This window comes from Dermacentor silvarum, chromosome 8 (assembly GCF_013339745.2).
Source record: "Dermacentor silvarum isolate Dsil-2018 chromosome 8, BIME_Dsil_1.4, whole genome shotgun sequence".
NCBI lineage: Eukaryota > Metazoa > Arthropoda > Arachnida > Ixodida > Ixodidae > Dermacentor > Dermacentor silvarum.
The window spans coordinates 67,292,262-67,310,232 of NC_051161.1; the positions used below are offsets into that span (position 1 = coordinate 67,292,262).

At 48.0% G+C, this 17,971-nt stretch overlaps 1 protein-coding gene across 1 annotated transcript; it reads left to right on the plus strand.

The window, feature by feature from the left end:
• Positions 1-1,169: 1,169 nt before the first annotated feature.
• LOC119462186 (ionotropic receptor 93a) lies at positions 1,170-17,719 on the plus strand. The gene is made up of 7 exons (XM_037723532.2): positions 1,170-1,316; positions 1,517-1,676; positions 3,251-3,468; positions 5,115-5,235; positions 6,506-6,662; positions 10,107-10,407; positions 17,465-17,719. Exons 1-7 carry the CDS (start codon positions 1,170-1,172, stop codon positions 17,717-17,719), a joined length of 1,359 nt encoding a protein of 452 aa, XP_037579460.2.
• Positions 17,720-17,971: the final 252 nt, after the last annotated feature.

Consider the following 17,971-nt stretch of genomic DNA (forward strand, 5'->3'; position numbering starts at 1 on the left):
CTCACGTCGAAAAACACCAGTCTTATCAAACGTAATAACTTTCCTGCGCAGTGTGACCTACCAGCTAATCGAAAATGCCACAAGCGTTGGGGTCAAATACGGAGAAGACTACTACAGCTGGAGCGGAGCTTTAGGCAAGCTTAACGCGAGGGTGAGTCGACGGCATCTATATCTAGATGCGAATTGTCTCTAACGTGGCGAGCTCCTTACACTGTCCGATGAATGTCATTTTTGTGAGCTAGCGTATATACGTGAGATAACAACGTTGTGTCATTCATCGCCTTGCAAGGCGTTCGTATTCACTCACATCTTTTCCTCACTTTTCTCTTCTCTGACAAGCTGATTGGGAAAAAGAGGAAATGAAACTTACTTAAATATAGCGCATTTCGCGTAAAAATGGGGTATCATACACAAGATGTGCAACACGATTTTAGTGCAAATTGAAGAACAACTTATAAACCGTGTGAAGGTCGTCCTGCTGCACAATTGTTAAATGCCACGGGATTAGCGGTTTCTGATTGTTCGTTCCCACAAGTTTCCCACAAATGTTCTTCAGACTGCGGAATATACTCTTAGTGTTGTCTAGAAGTTTCTGTGAGTTCTTAAGGCGGGCCATTTGAGTTCTCTAAAAGTTTTCAATGAGTACAAAGTGGTTCCTTTCAATATCTCTAAACGTATCGAGAAGTCTGGTTCTGATGATTACTGTACGCACAGCGCAGTGACCGAGTGAAGGGTATCAAATAGTCACTGGGGTATGAAAATTGTTGTCTTTCCTTTTTTTTTCGGTGCTGACCCAGTCATGCTCATTTCTTTCGTTTATCCACTCCTCTACCCGCGCTTGGTACTTTCTCTGCCTGAATAAATTTTACTGTATGTTCTATTACATCCCCGTATTTGTACACTCACTCAAAGTGGGCATCATCCACTGCCCGTGAGTACATCCACTGCCCGTGAGAACTGCCTGCCAGTGGTTCTAACCGTGTGAAAGTCAGTGCTGCTTGGGGTGTCTGTTTCTTTTATTTACCTACATGCAACCGTGTGCCTTCCTTCCAACATAATATTTACGGATATCTTTCCAAGCAAAATTCATGCCCACAATTAACACAAACTACCGATCTTGCTTTCGATGCGAAATGTCCTCGTGACGACCTTCAACCCAGGAGACCGACATGGTGGCCTTCATGGACATAACGGAGGAGCGTGTGCACTCTTTCTCTATGACCGACAATATCATTAGCCACCCCGTGGCCATGCTGATGCAGACGCCCAAGATCCTGTCTCGCAAGCTACTCTTCGTGCAGCCCTTCACGACGCAGGTACAGCACTACAGGCAACGCACAAGTGGCGTGCGCACTGTCACGTGTGCGTGCGTGTACATGGTTATACCATAGAAGCTGCTCTAAAGCGTTAAATTCTGCGCTGCGCTTAACGTTTTGTAGGATCAGCTTGCAATTTGAGCCCGTCCTTCTGTGCCTATCACAGCGTAGTAATCCTGAAATTAGTTATCAATGCGCAGGTTTGGGCTCTCGTCCTGATTAGCATCCCAGTTGTGAGCGTGGCCCTCTGGTTAGTCTACAACTGGTCCCCTGAAGAAGCTCCTCGACGCCGAAAAGGAAGGGGCTTGTCACAACTCCACAACTGCGCCTGGTACACATACGGAGCGCTCTTGCAGCAAGGTAGGTTGTCAACAGCGCTTTCTTTAGTTGCTGAAAAAGCCTAAACTTGTCCTTTCCCGTTTCGCTTCTCTCTTCTCAGCATACAGCTCGGCAATGCCGTGTACCTAGAACTGATGATGGAGGGTGGGCATTAAGCCCCGAGAGCTTATATTCAAACAGCCCCTTCTTTCCCCCTACTCGATAAAGAAACCTAAAACATAAATGTAGGGTAACTCGATATTTTTGGACCACGTTTACGCAATACGAAACAGGACACTATTAACAAAAGCAGAAAGGTAATATCCAGACAAGAACGTGAAAGTGAAGGACAGGAGCCAATGCCACTTTCAAATTCCGTAACAAGCTTCTTGTGACGTCACATATCGTGAAATCGAGTGGTCCAGTATGAATGGATCCCATTAAAGCATAGTTATTTTCCATTTTTTCCATCTCTCTCTCTCTCTCTCTTTGTGTTTTTCTTCTTTATCTTTCCATCTCCCCTTAAACCTTTCCCAGTGCAGGATAGCACACTGCATAGCGACCTTCCGATTAACCTACCCTCCTTTAGCATCTAATTAATGTCTTTCTCTCTCTCCACCATAATGCGGACGGTAATGACGACGCCAGAATTCGAGGCCGCTTCCCTTCTTTTGCCGGTCCACATGGGCTACAGTTGCTAGGCTACGGGGCGTTCTTGGCACGCACCAGCCACTGGCGGCGATCACGCGTGCTGCTATATGCGTAATGCCACAGCCGAAACTTAGACCACTAAACGTTTCCTTTTATCCGGTAAAAAAAAATAATAAAGAACAGAAATCTGCGGTAAGAGCGAAAAGGAAGGGATATTTGGAAGGACAAATGATGCCTTTGGCTACGATTTCTTCAACTATAATGTGGCATAGCTGTAAAAGGGCAGAGCGAGTGCCGAAACAGAATCACAGAATCAAAATAACTTATAGGAATACTGTATGACATTTCTTATTTTATTTATTTATTCGTCTATGTAGTGCTTTTTGTTTGTTTGTTTGTTTGTTTATTTGTTTGTTTGTTTGTTTGTTTGTTTGTTTGTTTGTTTGTTTGTTTGTTTGTTTGTTTGTTTGTTTGTTTGTTTGTTTGTTTTGCTAAATGGAGGCAGTAGGCCTTGAAACCACTAAAAAATAAACTGGCAAGCCTCAGAACGAGCGACCTAAAGAACTTAGAATAGATTTATACGAACCAGCTTCGGTTTCGGTTTCAAGGGGGCGTATGCGTCGTGGGGCGTATGCGTCGTGATGTCACGATAGAAGAGATGGTCACGTGAGAGCGGCACGACATGGCAACGTTCCAGCCCTCCCTACGGCTCGCTGTTATACGTGACATCAGGCCGCTCAATGAGCAGCAGCAAAGCACACGACCGAGCGAACCGCAGTGAGTGTCGAAACGTCGCCATGTTGTGCTCCCACGTGACCACCATCTATATTCTGACGTCATACACCTCTTGGGCCCGGTGCGCGTGCACGCAGGATAAAAATTAAAACTAGGCAATTACTTCCTTTATTGTTTGTGCCCAGTGTCCTCTTACGATCGCCATACTCAGCACGCGACGCGCGCCGCAGGTGCAGTGCACCTTCCCGTGGGCACCTCTTCCCGCCTGGTGGTGGGCACCTGGTGGATCTACGTGGTGATCGTCATGGCCTACTACAGCAGTAACCTGATCGCCTTCCTCACGGTGCCGGAACCACAGTGGCTCGTCCCGTCCTTCCGGGACGCCGTGAGGAGGGAAGACATACACATCTACATCCCTTACGGAACGGGTCTCTACCAAGAGATTCTGGTATACCAACCTAAACTGCGCAGGGCGTTCTGTTTGCAGTAGCTCAAAATTACGATAAGGAGAAAGATAAAATACGAGATGAAACGCATAAAGGTTCACCAGAGTACCTGTCCAGTTGGCTTAATGGAGGGAACGGGAAGGGGTAGAAAAGATAAGGATGAAATAAACGAAGGTATAAAAATAATCTGCCCTCACAAGCGCAATGAAGGCTTTTGACAGCGATTACAATATTTCATACATGCAGGATGCTGTCAGAAAGCAAAAAAATTCTCAGGATGTCGTCGGCTGTGGTCAGCGTCCAAGAATTCCGTTTTCTGTAAAGGGATGGTGGTCAAGTTTTTCGGGCGTGGCGCAGAGCGCTGTTATTTGTGCACTGAAACGAAAGAATTCACAGAGAAGGTGTACAATCATCTCCTTCCATCAACAAATGTCACACTCAGAACTGCTGGCCATTACGATTACGATTATGTAGGCTTATGTGTATGCTAATCCAGGCTATATAGAGGACATGGGAGAGTTAGATATATGAGGACAAGCTGAGTCATTAGTGGCACGGCAGAACACGAACATCCTATAAACAACGGTGTGCTTGGGGCTCTGTGGTTTGGAAGTAATTACTAGTGATATATGTGAATCCACATTCGGGAGTTCTAGTACTTTCACATTCAGTACGCCTACTAAATAACACTGCAGTTTTTGACACCTGGTAACACGATTTTGAGTAATGGAAAGAGTTGCTCAAGCGAAGTACTTGCCAACTAATAGAGTGCAAGGTGAACCCAGGTGCTAGATTAGCGACGAGTGGCTAACTCCGGTGGCTACTAGTGGGAGCTTAGCCATTCGATTTTCGTGAGATTTAGTGCCCCCTAACGTTATAGAGACGGTGATCTGGAGGCGCCTTAACGAAGATATTTGCTTGGTGGCGCATCCAGCATGCTGCTTTTGATGATGGTATGTGAAATGACACAGACATTACACACTGCCCTCTCATACACATGCACACACACACGCAGGAAATTAATTTGAGTACGTTGTAGAGACCATTGTGCCGAAGGAAGCAACATCGAAGGTCGAATATAGGTGCGTTCATCTTAACTGGCAAGGAGCAGAGTTACAAACAAGACAGCTGCGGCTGCTTCGAACTGTCGTGCGGTAGAGTGGACGACGGCCAGCAGCCCTTCGAAATTCTCTATGCACCTCTGCAGAATCGATGACAAGGTGTACCTCATCGTTAGATCTGTAGTGTCCACCACAGAGGCCGTCCTTGATTGCTGTTCACGGAACGGCGCGATCACAGTCGACCTGTCTACTGGACCGCGTATACAAAGATAGCAAATTGTACCGGCTCCGCGGCCTCCAGCAAATACCGCAAATGCACTCTGCCCAACGTCATTCATGTGCTCTACACAAGATTGCGAGGGGGCGCGAAAGATATCTGCTGCAGTTCGTTCACAACTGTCATTAGCGGCGGTGTATCCTCGAGTTGTAGAGATTCTAGTACTACCTCAGTTCAATTTCAACACAGGTTGATTTGTGAATGAAAGCCACAGAAAACGGCCGCTCTTTCGGAAAACCTCAGATGAGCGTGCGCATTTTTCACTTTACAAGATATCGTTTCTCCCTGTTGCTCGCCCTGCCTCTTGCAGAAGTCTTCGAGTGAGGACTTCGTCAAGCTTCGGCAACGACTGAACAAAGCCGGTGCTACCGCTGTGAATGACATCAGACTTGCCATCGACGCAGTGGCAGCTGGAAAGGCCATACTTCTAGGTAACTGAATTTGCCAAACCGTAATGTAGGCGTGCCCTCTTGACTCCGGCACCATGTTCAGCAAACATGTTCTTGTGTGACTCGCAATGGTACACTTGATTGCGCATGTAGCTCTTCTCGGAAGTGTGAAAATCTGCCTAAAATTGATCAACATATCTGACATGGAAAGAGAAATAAAGTTGCCGCGCTCGTGTGGACTTCCATTATTCTAAGCTAACACGCCAGTCAAACCTACTCATCACTCATTTCAAACCACTGAAATTGGGAGGGGGGGGGGGGGGGTGCAACCTTGCTGATGCTTTCCACGTTGGTTCGTTGTTAAATGCGAAGCACTTCTTGGCGAACATTTCCCACTTTGACAGTATCTATCAATCTATCTGTCTAGCCACCTCTGTCTTGGTGCTCTCACGGTCGTATCGTTAACTTGGTATTTACCAAATTGGCACGCTATGAAAACAGTGTATGGCGAACATAATTGATAGGTCATGTCATGAATATCATGACATGTGTGTCATGTAGGTCATGCAACAGCTGCCTACATCTTGGTGCTCTCATGGTCGTTTCGTTAACTTGGTAGGTCCCAAAATGGGCATGGTATGAGGACAGTGTATGACGAACATAAATGATAGGTCATGACATCAATGTCGCGACATGCGTGTTATGTAGGTCATAAAACAGCCGCCTAAAATGGCAATGACACAGCGAAAAAAACATTAACCTCAAAAACCACTGAAATGGGTTCTGACATAAGTACTAAGTGAATGAAACACTAAAGGATGATGGTAGAAGTCATAGTCATGAGCATGACTCAGCAAAAATGACAATGACTCAGGAAAAAAAGATTAACACTCAAGAACCACTCAAATGGGTTCTGACGTGGGTACTAAGTGAAGGAAACACTGAAGGATAAAGGTCGAAGTCATAGCCATGAGCATGACTAAGGCTCTCACCTTAAGGTCTCAGTAGCTAAGGGACTCCTGAGGACTCATGACATGAATGTCATGACATGCGTGTCATGTAGGTCATGAAACAGCCACCTATTTATTAATTGATGCTCTCATGGTCGCTTCATTAACTTGGTAGGCTCCCCGCATTCTGCTTCGCATAACATCGATTCCCACAGGGCGTGGAATCTGATGCCTTTTTTTATTTGTTTATTTATTTATTTTGTAGTAATCTTGCATGCTCCCTTTCGTGTACAAAATAAATAAATAATTTTATAATGAAAGTATACTTCCTTTGTTTTTATTTCTCTCGTTTCTGTCTGCAGGAGATAAGCTCCTGCTAGAAGCGCTTGCCATCACGGATTACAGGAACCAACGACGCCGCAGCTGCCGTGTAGCCGTCCTCAGCGACGAGATCATGCGCATCAGCATCGGTCTCGGCACTCGCAAAGGAAGCCCCTTCGTTCAGGCCTTCAACCGCGAGTGAGTGAGCGAGTGCGTGCATGCGTGCGTGTGTGTGTGTGTGCGTGCGTGTGTTTGCTTCAATACGCATAATCACATCACTCTATAAACGCAACGTAACATTACACTTTTTAGATTTTGATAGGGTCGTGTTAACATTCACTCTGGTACCATTCAATAAGCATCACCATTAGGTGCTCCTTAAAAAATAGCAAATTACCTTCAACCCCTGTAGAATGTCAGGACATAACAAACAATTCGGGCAGTGCCGACACCTCCGCCTCGTCCTCCGCCAGCCTCCGCTTGCGTTGGAAGACCGCACTGCTCAGCTCGAACCTGACAGTACAGCTCGGGGCCGTCAATCCAGCGAGCCGAGGAAGCCGCTTCGAGACAAAGTCTCGGAACCGCGTCCGCGGCGGGTGCCCAGACCCACTAAAAATACGCCGGACTCAAATCTTATCGATTTGATAATAAAGTTTACGTTCTTCTTCTTCAACTCCTATAACGATACTGACTGCGGCCTTCTTCGAACGTAGAGAACATAGGCCCTGCAAGATCATTTCTTTGCTCTGTTATATGGGGTGACCTTTATAAGTTTTCCAGATTTTTTAAAAATCGCCTTTTGCAGACAACGTATATTACTCCTTGAGCTGCATTATTTATAGAGGTGGACATTAGTTGCCCGAGAAATCGAAACACATATTCAACCAATAAAAAAAAAATGCCGGCAGATCCCACGCCCTGTGGGAATCGATGTTATGCGAAGCAGTGTGCAGCCTACCAAGTTAACGAAACGACCATGACAGCCCCAAGATGTAGGCGGCTCTTCATGACCTACATGACACGCTAATCATGACATTCATGTCATTAATCCTCAGGAGTCCCTTTAGCTACAGCTAAGAGACCTAAAGGCGAAAGCCTTAGTTATGCTCATGACTATGACTTCAACCATCAACCTTTAGCCTTTTTCTTCAGTTAGTACCGCATTCGAACCCGGTCCATTGGTTTTTGAGTATTAACCTTTTTTTTCGTTGAGTCAATGTCGTTTTTGCTGAGTCATGATCATGACTATGACTTCTAGCGTCATCCTTTATTGTCGCCTTCACTTAGTACCCACGTCAAAACCCTTTTCAGTGGTTCTTGAGGTTAATGTTTTTTTCGCTGGGTCATTGTCATTTTAGGCAGCTGTTTTACGAGCTACATGACACGCATGTCATTACATTCATGTCATGACCTATCATTTATGTTCGTCATACACTGTTGTCATAGCGTGCCAATTTTGGTAAATACCAAGTTAACGATACGGCCATGAGAGTACCAAGACTTTGGCAGCAAGATAGCTGGATATATAGATAGATAGGTACTGTCAAAGGGGCAAATGTTTGCCAAGAAATGCTTCGATTTTAAAACATTAACGCTCAGAAACAACTGAAATGGGTTCTGACGTGGGTACTAAGTTAAGGAAACACTAAAGGATGGTGGTAGAAGTCATAGTCATGAGCATGACTCAGCCAAAATGACAATGACTGAGCGAAAAAAGATTAACACTCAAAAGCCACTGAAATTCGTTCTGACGTGGGTACTAAGTGAAGGAAACACTAAAGGAGGATAGCAGAAGTCATAGTCATGACCAAGACGGAGCAAAAATGACAATGACTCAGCGAAAAAATATTAACACTCAAAAACCACTGAAATGGGGGTTCGGACGTGGCGACTAAGGAAGCAGTAAAGGATGGCAGTAGAATCATATTCATGACCATGACTCAGCAAAAATTGTAATGCCTCAGCGAAAAAAGATTGCACTCAAAAACCAATGGACTGGGTTCGGATGTGGTACTAAGTGAAGGAAAAGGCTAAAGGTTGATGGTCGAAGTCATAGTCATGAGCATGACTACGGCTTTCACCTTAAGGTCTCTTAGGTGTAGCTAAGGGACTCCTGAGGACTTGTGACATGAATGTCATGACTTGCGTGTCATGTAGGTCATGAAACAGCCACCTACGTCTTAATTGGTGCTCTCATAATCACTTCGTTACCTTGGTACTCTCCCTGCATACTGCTTCGCATAACATCGATTACCACAGGGCGTGGGATCTGCCGGCTTTTTAAATGCGAAACATTTTTTGGCGAACATTTGCCACTTTGACAGTATCTATCTATCTATCTAGCCGCCTACGTCTTGGTGATCTCATGGTCGTATCGTTAACTTGGTATTTGCCAAAATTGGCATACTATGACAAGAGTGTATGACGAACATAAGTGATAGGGCATGACATGAATATCATGACATGCGTGTTATGAAGGTCATAAGGAGCCGTGTAAAATGACAATGACGCAGCGAAAAAAACATTAACACTCAAAAACCACTGAAATTGGTTCGGACGTGCGTATTAAGTGAAGGCAACACTAAAGGATGATGGTAGAAGTCATAGTCATGAGCCTTATTCAGCAAAAATGACAATGACTCAGCGAAAGATGATTAACACTCAAAAACCATTCCAATCGGTTCTGACGTTGGTACTAAGTGAAGAAAACACTAAAGGATAATGGTAGAAGTCAGTCATGAGCATGACTCAGCAAAAAAAAAAGATTAACACTCAAAAACCAATGGAATCGGTACGGATGTGGTACTAAGTGAAGGAAAAGGCTAAAGGTCAATGGTTGAAGTCATAGTCATGAGCATGGCTAAGGCTTTCGCCTTAAGGTCTCCTAGGCGTTGCTAAAGGGACTCCTGGGGACTCATAACGTGTATGTCATGACATGCGTGTCATGTAGGTCATGAAAAAGCCGCCTACGTCTTGGTGCTCTCATGGTCGTTTTGTTAACTTGGTAGGCTCCCCACACAGTGCTCCGCATAACGTCGATTCCCACAGGGCGTGGGATCTGCTGGCTTTTTTTCTATGTATTTATTATTCATATTTATATTTATTGGTCTCAAGATTTCATTCTCATGTACTGGGTGTCATCTGGCTACTTGATCTCGATAAACCTACTCCTGCACAGGTTCATGTGGGTTTTTGTTGCCTAACATGGGTTATATGACGATTCTGCGCATTTATTGTCACGTCTGTCCTTAGATTTTGCCAGTTCAGGTCATTGTCATTGCCATCGCGTAGATGCTGGCACTATCAATGAGTCGACGAACATTGCCTGGCAGTCAACGCTTGTGCCTTTTAAGCCCAGGCTGGACGGTCGTAACGCTGCAGCAAGTTTTCTGTGGAGGTAGAATAATCAGCTAAGCAATATTCGAAATCCGTTAAAAGAAACACTATGCACTAAATGAGAATTTCGGCCCGTAAGTAACTTAACATCCGCTTTAATAGGGGTAAATCTGCTAAATCTTCAACTGTGATCCCAGTGGACTCTTCGGTAATGAATCGGCTCAAGAGCTTAATTCCTCCATCGGTGCACAATCGAGTGGCGCGCCTAAAGTATACGGCTCGGCTTGGCGTGTCCGCTGCACGCAGCTTCTTCAAGCTGCGCAGTTCGGGCAACCTGCGCTTCCTGCTGATGAACCACCACGAGAAACCACACGCGTGCACCCGCGACTACAACGAGGACAGCCGTGGCCTTTCCAAGCCCATCGGCCTGACCGAGCTGGAGAGCGCCTTTCTGCTGCTGCTGCTCGGCACCGCGATCTCCTCGCTGCTGCTGCCCGTCGAGTTCGTGGCGCGCTGGGCTCGCGCTCGACGCCGAGCGCGGATGCTGACGCCGCTGGGGCCGGCTTCGCAGCATGAGAACACTTGGTGGACACCCGACAACCACACGGTATGGCAAATCTTTGCCGTGAAAACACGTTTGTTTTACAGTGAAGCTGTCTGTGGCTAGGGTTCCACGTATTCTTCATGTCTGTCAACAGATCTGCCTGTGCAAAAACTCTGCTCCCGAATTTGAGGCAAAATCTATTCATTCTAAACAAAATCTTATACGTCTTATCCCTTGGATATGCATTTTGATTAAGTTAGTCATCAATAGGCACCATTGTCCTGATTTTAGTGTATGTACTGATTTTAAATGTATGTTTGTGCTGTTTCCATGTGTGGTTTCCCGTATGTTAAACAAAGTAAAGCGTTTGTGGCCTAATGGCTTGTAACTTGTTCCTGGCTACAAAAATATTTTATGTACTGCAGATACTTCATTGTGCCCGGACTAATATTATTACGATACCATCTAGAGATGCTAAAGAGACGAGCCGCCGCGAGAAAGACGATGAAGTGTGTCTGGGCTTTTGGCTCGAGCAAGGTGTCGGCCTGGTGGTTTTGGTTCCCATGTAAATATATTGTAAATAGCTTCTTTAGTGTGTGTCTTTCCACACGTAACATTCTGGTGGAGGATTGCGATCCCCGTCCTCGCCACGGAACTCCGAAGTGGTCGGTACATCGAGCTTGTCACCATGCCTCCCGGTGACGAGACCACATCTGCAACGGCTTCGGCTCGTCCGCCTGCCCCAATCGTCACGGTTGCCCAACATCGCGACCCCGGTGTTTTCTCTGGCCTGGAGGGACAGGACGTTGACGAATGAATCAAGCTATATGAATACGCCAGTGCTAATAACAGGTGGGACCCAACGATTATGCTCGCCAACGCCATCTTTTACCTCGGCGGCACCCCACGCGTGTGGCACCAAACGCATGAAGATGAGTTAACCAGTTGGGACATTTTCAAAGAAAAGCTACGGGAACTGTTCGGCGACCCCATTGGGCGCAAGGTTGCCGCGAGAAAGGCTCTTGCGTCTCGTGTTCAGACATCTACGGAGCCATACGTTTCCTACATCCTCGACGTTTTGGCTCTATGCCGCAAAACTGACGACACCATGTCTGAAGCAGATAAAGTGGCACATGTGCTAAAGGGCATCGCCGACGACGCTTTCCATTTGCTTGTTTTCGGCAACGTGTCGACTATCGACGCCATTATAAAAGAATGCCGTCGCCTTGAACAGGCTTAGCGCCGCCGTATCACACACCACATCACGCGGCTACCAAACACTGCTGCTACGTCGACATGTGAGGGCCGCCTGCGTCAGACGACCACCTGTGACGACGTAACCCGTATTGTTCGCCGCGAGCTCGAGGCCACCAGTTCGCCAGCCTTCTCCGCGACGCCTCCCGATCCGCCTGCAACCACGATTGCCATGATTCAGGCCGTCGTCAGGCAGGAATTTGAGCACATGGGTTTAAACTCCGTGTGTTCAACGGCTCAACCTAGCGTTCATCAGTTCTCTAGCGGCCCTCCTCGTCCCCGGCCGTCCTTTTCTGCTCCATACCGCAACCCGTCCGAATGGCGTACCCCTGATGACAAGCCGATCTGCTTCCACTGCTGTCGCATCGGCCACGTCGCTCGTCACTGCCGCAACCGATGGCCACCACCTACTCGGACGTACGCCGACGCTTATTCCCGTACCTTTCGACCTACTGTTCCCTATGCTACCCGCCACGAACCCGCTGCCGTTGACGCCCCATCTCCGAACCTTCGCTACAGCCGCTCGCCCTCACCTCGACGCCATCAGTCTCGTTCGCCCCAACCCCGCCGCTTTTCTTCGCCGCCCATCACCTCCCGGATCCAGCCGGAAAACTAACCACTGCAGTTTCTGGAGGTGAAGCTGCGTTGTCGACCCTGCCCTCAAATCCTCTGCTCACGTTGCCTACGAATCAAAACCTTCTTGACGTTGACGGCTGTCCTGTCACTGCGCTGATCGATACAGGAGCCCATATTTCTATTATGAGTGCTGCCTTCCGACGACGACTCAGAAAGCTCCTCACCCCAGCGTCGGCACGTGTCGTCCGCGTTGCTGATGGAGGTACTGTCCGTATCGTCGGCATGTGTACGGCACGTGTCAGCATCGCCGGCCGCCACACTCCTGTCCTCTTCACCGTGCTTGCTCATTGCCCCCACGACCTAATTCTCGGCCTCGATTTTCTCTCTGCGATTCATATTCAACGATTTCATAGAATATTCGCTACTTTTGGTTGGTCCTCTACCTTCGAGTCTATGAGACGACATATCTATGAGACGAGAAAATATATGTGCTGGTGAACTTGACCTAGTGCATCTATTTGTGCGACAGGTTGTTTGGTGTTTCTTCTTTTTTCGAGATACTTCACACCCAATACTGCGATCGTTCATACAAGTTAACTTAGTCGATGCATTACCCAATTAGGTAGTTTCATCCCAATATTCTGAAAGACCTTGTTTGTGGGGTTTTATGTGTAAAGTATACTTCGCTGTGCAGTTCCTCTCGGTTCGATTTTCTACTGAGTATCTCTACACAGTGTCCAGAAAACAACTGTACAAATATTTGATATCAATGATTTTTCCACCTCCCCTTTACCGTTCTACATTCTCCGGTTTGCCAGGGAATGACGTACTTAAACGAGTCCGCAAGATGCCTTTATCCCCATGTACAAAAACGTTTTTCTTCAAATTACACAGTGAAAAATTACGTGCCAAAACTTGGTTGCACAAAAAAAGAAATTTTTGTATCCACTGTGAATTGTCGCCTTTGTGGTGTACCTGAGACTATAGAGCGTTGCTTCATAAGTTGTAAAGACGCAATATTATTTTGGGATGTGCTCCAAAGAACTCTCAAGAAAGACTTTACTTTGAACCACCATACCATCCGATACTTGATTGCACCCCACGGCGAAGACGTCCCTTTTGATATGTTTTTTTTTTTCTTAATAGGACTACATAGCTTATGGCAGACGCGCATGTTAGACCGAAACGCTCAACCTGGTGTTTCGTCGAAACTTCACTACGCTCAAATGATTGGTCACTTGAAGGACATGTATGACTTGACAGAGTTTCAACCGGACTGGTACCACCTCTTGTTACGTTGCTTGTCCTTGCCACCTTTTTAAGATCAAAGCTACTTGTAGTTTTTTGTGTGTGCAGGGTGTACTTAACGAGGTTTTAGGTACTTTCTAGGCCATGAATATGAGATGTGTTGGCTGGTGCTTGCACATTTTTCGCAGATAGTGTTTTTCTCGCATATCCATGATGCAATAAATACCATGTAAGAAAAAAAGGTTTGTGGCCTTATGGCTATAGAGTGTCAGGCTGCTGCGCTGACAGGCCGAGGTTCGAATCCCGGCACCGGACGCTCTTTCTTCTTTTTTTCAATATGAAGGTGTTTTATCCCGGGTTTACAGCTGATTTCCGGCAAGAGATGTGATCGGCTCCGGCGCCACCATCTTGAAGCAGTGAAATGAAGTACTGCATCGTGACATTAACGAGCGCCGACAGGGAGCGCTTTGGTAGTCACAGCGCAGCAGAGGCTCCAACGCGGTTAGCCGCGTTGGAGCCTCCAAAGCCTCCAAAGAAATTATTAATATTGTCCGACGGCAGGATTCAAACACAGGAACTCTGGAAGAGACACCCGATGTTGAAACCATCGCGCCACGGAAGAACGCCTCGACACGCGACCTATAACGCCCATATGAATTTATCATGGGCAAGTCAGTGCATTGATACACTTGGCGCGTTTCGATTTGGCCACTTCGCCAAGCTGAACCGTTTTAATTAGTAGCGATTGTGCGTGTGCGCAGCGTCTTCTGCACTTCGAAAAGTATAGATTGCTTTGAAATTTACGGCAATCAAGGTTTATAAAGCGCAATAAACAAAGCAACAAGGACGTCTAAATCCACAAGCACGAAGATCAGACGAATTCATGTACTTCTGTGGCCTCGTAGCCTCGTGTAGGCAGTTGGCGTCGGATTAGCCTGCGGCGCCTCGTCGCCTACGGATTGCGGCTTCAGCGTGCATCGCCTACTGCTTCCCTTGCGGCGGCACCACCTAAGACAACTGCTGCGCTAAAAGGCGCAGAAAGGCAATGACGTCGACGAGCGAATCTCGCTTTGCTCCGGCAAGAGACACGCCAGCGTGAAGCAGAATGCCTTCGCGCGTTCGCGGCGCACGGTGCGAACTCTTCCACTGGCGTTCCTGCAGCTGTGCGCGTCGCCGCTAGACTGGCTTTCATACCCGCTACGGAGCCGGATCAGAATGCTCGCACCTTCGCGGAAGTAACTCGCCAGCAGGACGCCGCCCGCCAACAAACCTGTAACATAGTCGCCGTCCCGTAAATCGTGCGCCTTTCGCTGCAGCGGACCGTGGGTTCACGAAGCAAACATACAACAGCTTCTGTGAGGACACGTTTCATTTTCGTGTTCTACCGATTTCTATGACAGAGGGATCAACCATCATTTTTAGATGCGAAGCATCTTATGCTCGGGGCTAAGTCACTCCCTGCCTCCCTCCCTCCCTCCGCCGTGCGGCGTCCACTTCCGGTTCCGGAAGCCAGCTTCCGGAGAACGCTTCCGGCGTTTTGCCCGAATGATCCCCAGGTGCTTCGCCCACGCATCATCATTCACTTCGTCCTCTCATTCTCCTCCCGCAACGCCGCGATGAGTGCCAGGGACAGCGACAGTGTCAACGCCAGTGTCAGCGCCGTGGACAGCGCCGCGGAGAAAAGGGCTCGAGCCGCTGCCACGAAACGGCAGCGGCGACAGGCCGATCTGAAAACTAATGGGAACTTGAGTCGACCCCATGGCTGCTTCGCATACTACTCAGGGTTCCCCTACGGGAAGATGGTGTAATTTTTTTAATGAGCTTGAATCTACTCAGCTAGAACCCGACCAGCGACTGACCGACCAACCCAGGCCAAACCGTGGGATGGTATAGGCAAATAAACCTTCACTTAAAAAGGAAGAATGTAGGGAGGGAGGTTAACCTGACCGAATATGTTGTCATTCTGCTTTCCTTGCCGCTTTTCTTCGATAGAACTCGTGTAAGGTATTCAGCTTAAGTTGTACTTGTGGGATTGGAACTTGCGTGTGACACGCGGAATGCTCATAATATCCAGCGTATAGCTTCTATACTGATGCACTCCAGTTGGCCATGCTGTTCTTGCGTCAGGGCAAAAAAAGAAACGTGAGCAGCTTGCACTAGTGGCGCAAGGCTGGAGTAAACAGCGGAGCTGGTGATCGACCTAGCTTCTTCCAGGTTTTACTAGGCTTGCCTAAGTTTTGCTAGAAAATGCCAAGTGCTGCTAGGCACGGTATTCCGAATCGGCTCGCCGTCGACGCGCAGATTCTCGCTTGGCCGCGCGACGCGCTTCAACATGAACGACTTCTTCTTAGGGTGTCCGGATCTTCTTTGGTCGTCCCATGTCAAGGCTACATGTACTCGCCACAGAGTCAACGAGAGTTTTGCCGCCGCTGCGGCGGTTCCGAGCTTTATCTCCCCGGTGGTGTCACGGCCAAGCTGCGCCTCCACACTTGCCGGGGCGTGGCTGGTCAAAACTTGCCGAGGCGCCGCCAGAGGCGCCTGCTGCAGTCATGGACACCGCGGGCTCGGACACCCGCGTTCGGTGCGAACGCGGGGAAACGCGGGCGGCGTTGGCAGCAGCTCTGCGCGTTGCCTCGTTGGTGCTGCTACAATTTCTTTCTTTCTCTCTCTCTCTATCTATCTCTCTCTCGCTCGCTCTCATTTTCTCTTTCCCTCTCCCGAGCATTGCGCCCCCGCTGGGCCCCGTGCCCGTGCTCTCCTTCCCTCTCTTTAACGTCCCATGCACGGTGGAAGAATATTCTTACACCGTGGTCCCATGTCAAGGCAACATGTGCACGGCACGGAGAGGAAACGACGCACACGCCACTCCGCGTGGTGTTGCTCGGCAACCCAGGTGACTCATCGCTAAGCGATGTTTTTCGGTCGACGAGCACGGTTTTACGCATACGTTAAACAGTTTCGCTCTCAAAAAGCTCATAACCATGAATAACCGTTGCTTAGAGAATGAACTCTGACAGACTCGAAATCAATATGTCCAACGAGATTTCGCTTGGTCGAGCAGTAGTTTAGTATTGCAAGTGTGGTAGATGATAAGACCGGTTCTTTAACTGTTCAGATTCCTGAAAACCTTTGTTATCTGCAGGTTAATAGAAGTGCGATGTATTTCTTGCCCTTTCTACGCAATCGCCGCCGCCCAGCGATAGTGTGATATGATGAATGTTTAATTCAGCAATGTCGTTAGTGTCAAGATAACTGTCGATACTGTTACACATAACGCTCCAGCATCTTAGTCGCATCACAGCGAGTAGTTGACTTCAGCTTCACCTTGTACGTGGCCCGATCGCCAACCAGAAACTGCTCGAGAGTCGATAGCTGCGGCTCTCACAATACCGCGAAGTGGTGGAATGGCTGAGTGCACGGTGTATCCTGTTCGGTCTAACTTCCTGTACTGCAGTCTTTACCAAGTGACCAAGTCCCTGTCTTCTTATTTGATATGGTTTGCGTCGAAATGATATATAGGATCAGTTCCACGGCAGGTTATATCAACTACATAAGGATTATTTCCCAGATTCTGCACTGTTCTTTCCATGAACAACAACGAAGGCCCCTGTGTCGCGGTAGCACCGCCTAGTGGCACAATTGGCAGTGACCGTACTGCATGAATGCGACTACCAAGGACAGGTTATACAGCATGTCGGGAAGCATCACGCAGCGTTGTTTATGCAGTAGCTGGTTTGAATTTCACGCCCTCTGTTTCGCGTGTTACACTTCGCAGCCACCATGTCATGTGGATGGAACTTGCAACCGCCTTGGCAGAGCTATATAGTCTGAGGCCCACGAATGAGATGGCAACACCGATAATACTTACCAGTGTTATCAATTGTAATGCTCGTACTAATCGTCCGGCCTGGCAGGCCAGGTCGGACGAGACCTGCCCAAACCTCCGAGATAGTGGTGGGTTCCCCACTTCAATGTGGTTAATGGAAGCTCAGGACATTTTGTTGATCTCGACAGTTTTGAAAACTCATTCCTTTCTTCGCAGACACGCCCCATTATCAGCCTGCGACATGGCTGGAAGCGCGCCGAAGAGGCTGTCTGGACCACGGTCGGTCCCGGAGGCCACGTCATCAGCGACTGCTATCCAGCCTTTGGCCAGTTCGGCCGTCGGCCCCTGTTCGTGAAGCAGGCGTCACCCTTCCCTTTCTACCAGCCTTGCTGGGGCGGAACAGCAGCCGCCGAGGAGCCGGCGCAAGGCAGGCGGCGCGGACACGTCGTCATGGTGGGGAACTGGCCGTGACTTGTGCCAGCAGACCCTTCACCTGGCCCCATCGGAAATTTTGGTTATACACTCGAAGTTGGGAAGCGCCGTCTAGGCAGCATTTTACTGCAATAATTTGTCAATTACTTTCATAAATAGAGGAGATAGCCAAAACTGAAATGTCGGTTCTTCATTGTCACACACCCCGTGAACGAGGCGCCAACGCCGGGCAAATTCCAAAGCCGACTTATCAGCTTCCGAAAATAACCCCACGAAAGCTCGGACAATTAA

Coding starts and splice junctions, on each gene's coding strand:
- LOC119462186 (XM_037723532.2), top strand. CDS start 1,170: ATGGTGGCCTTCATGGACATAACGGAGGAGCGTGTGCACTCTTTCTCT. Junction 1,317..1,516: donor TGCAGCCCTTCACGACGCAG/GTACAGCACTAC, acceptor ATCAATGCGCAG/GTTTGGGCTCTCGTCCTGAT. Junction 3,469..5,114: donor GTCTCTACCAAGAGATTCTG/GTATACCAACCT, acceptor TGCCTCTTGCAG/AAGTCTTCGAGTGAGGACTT.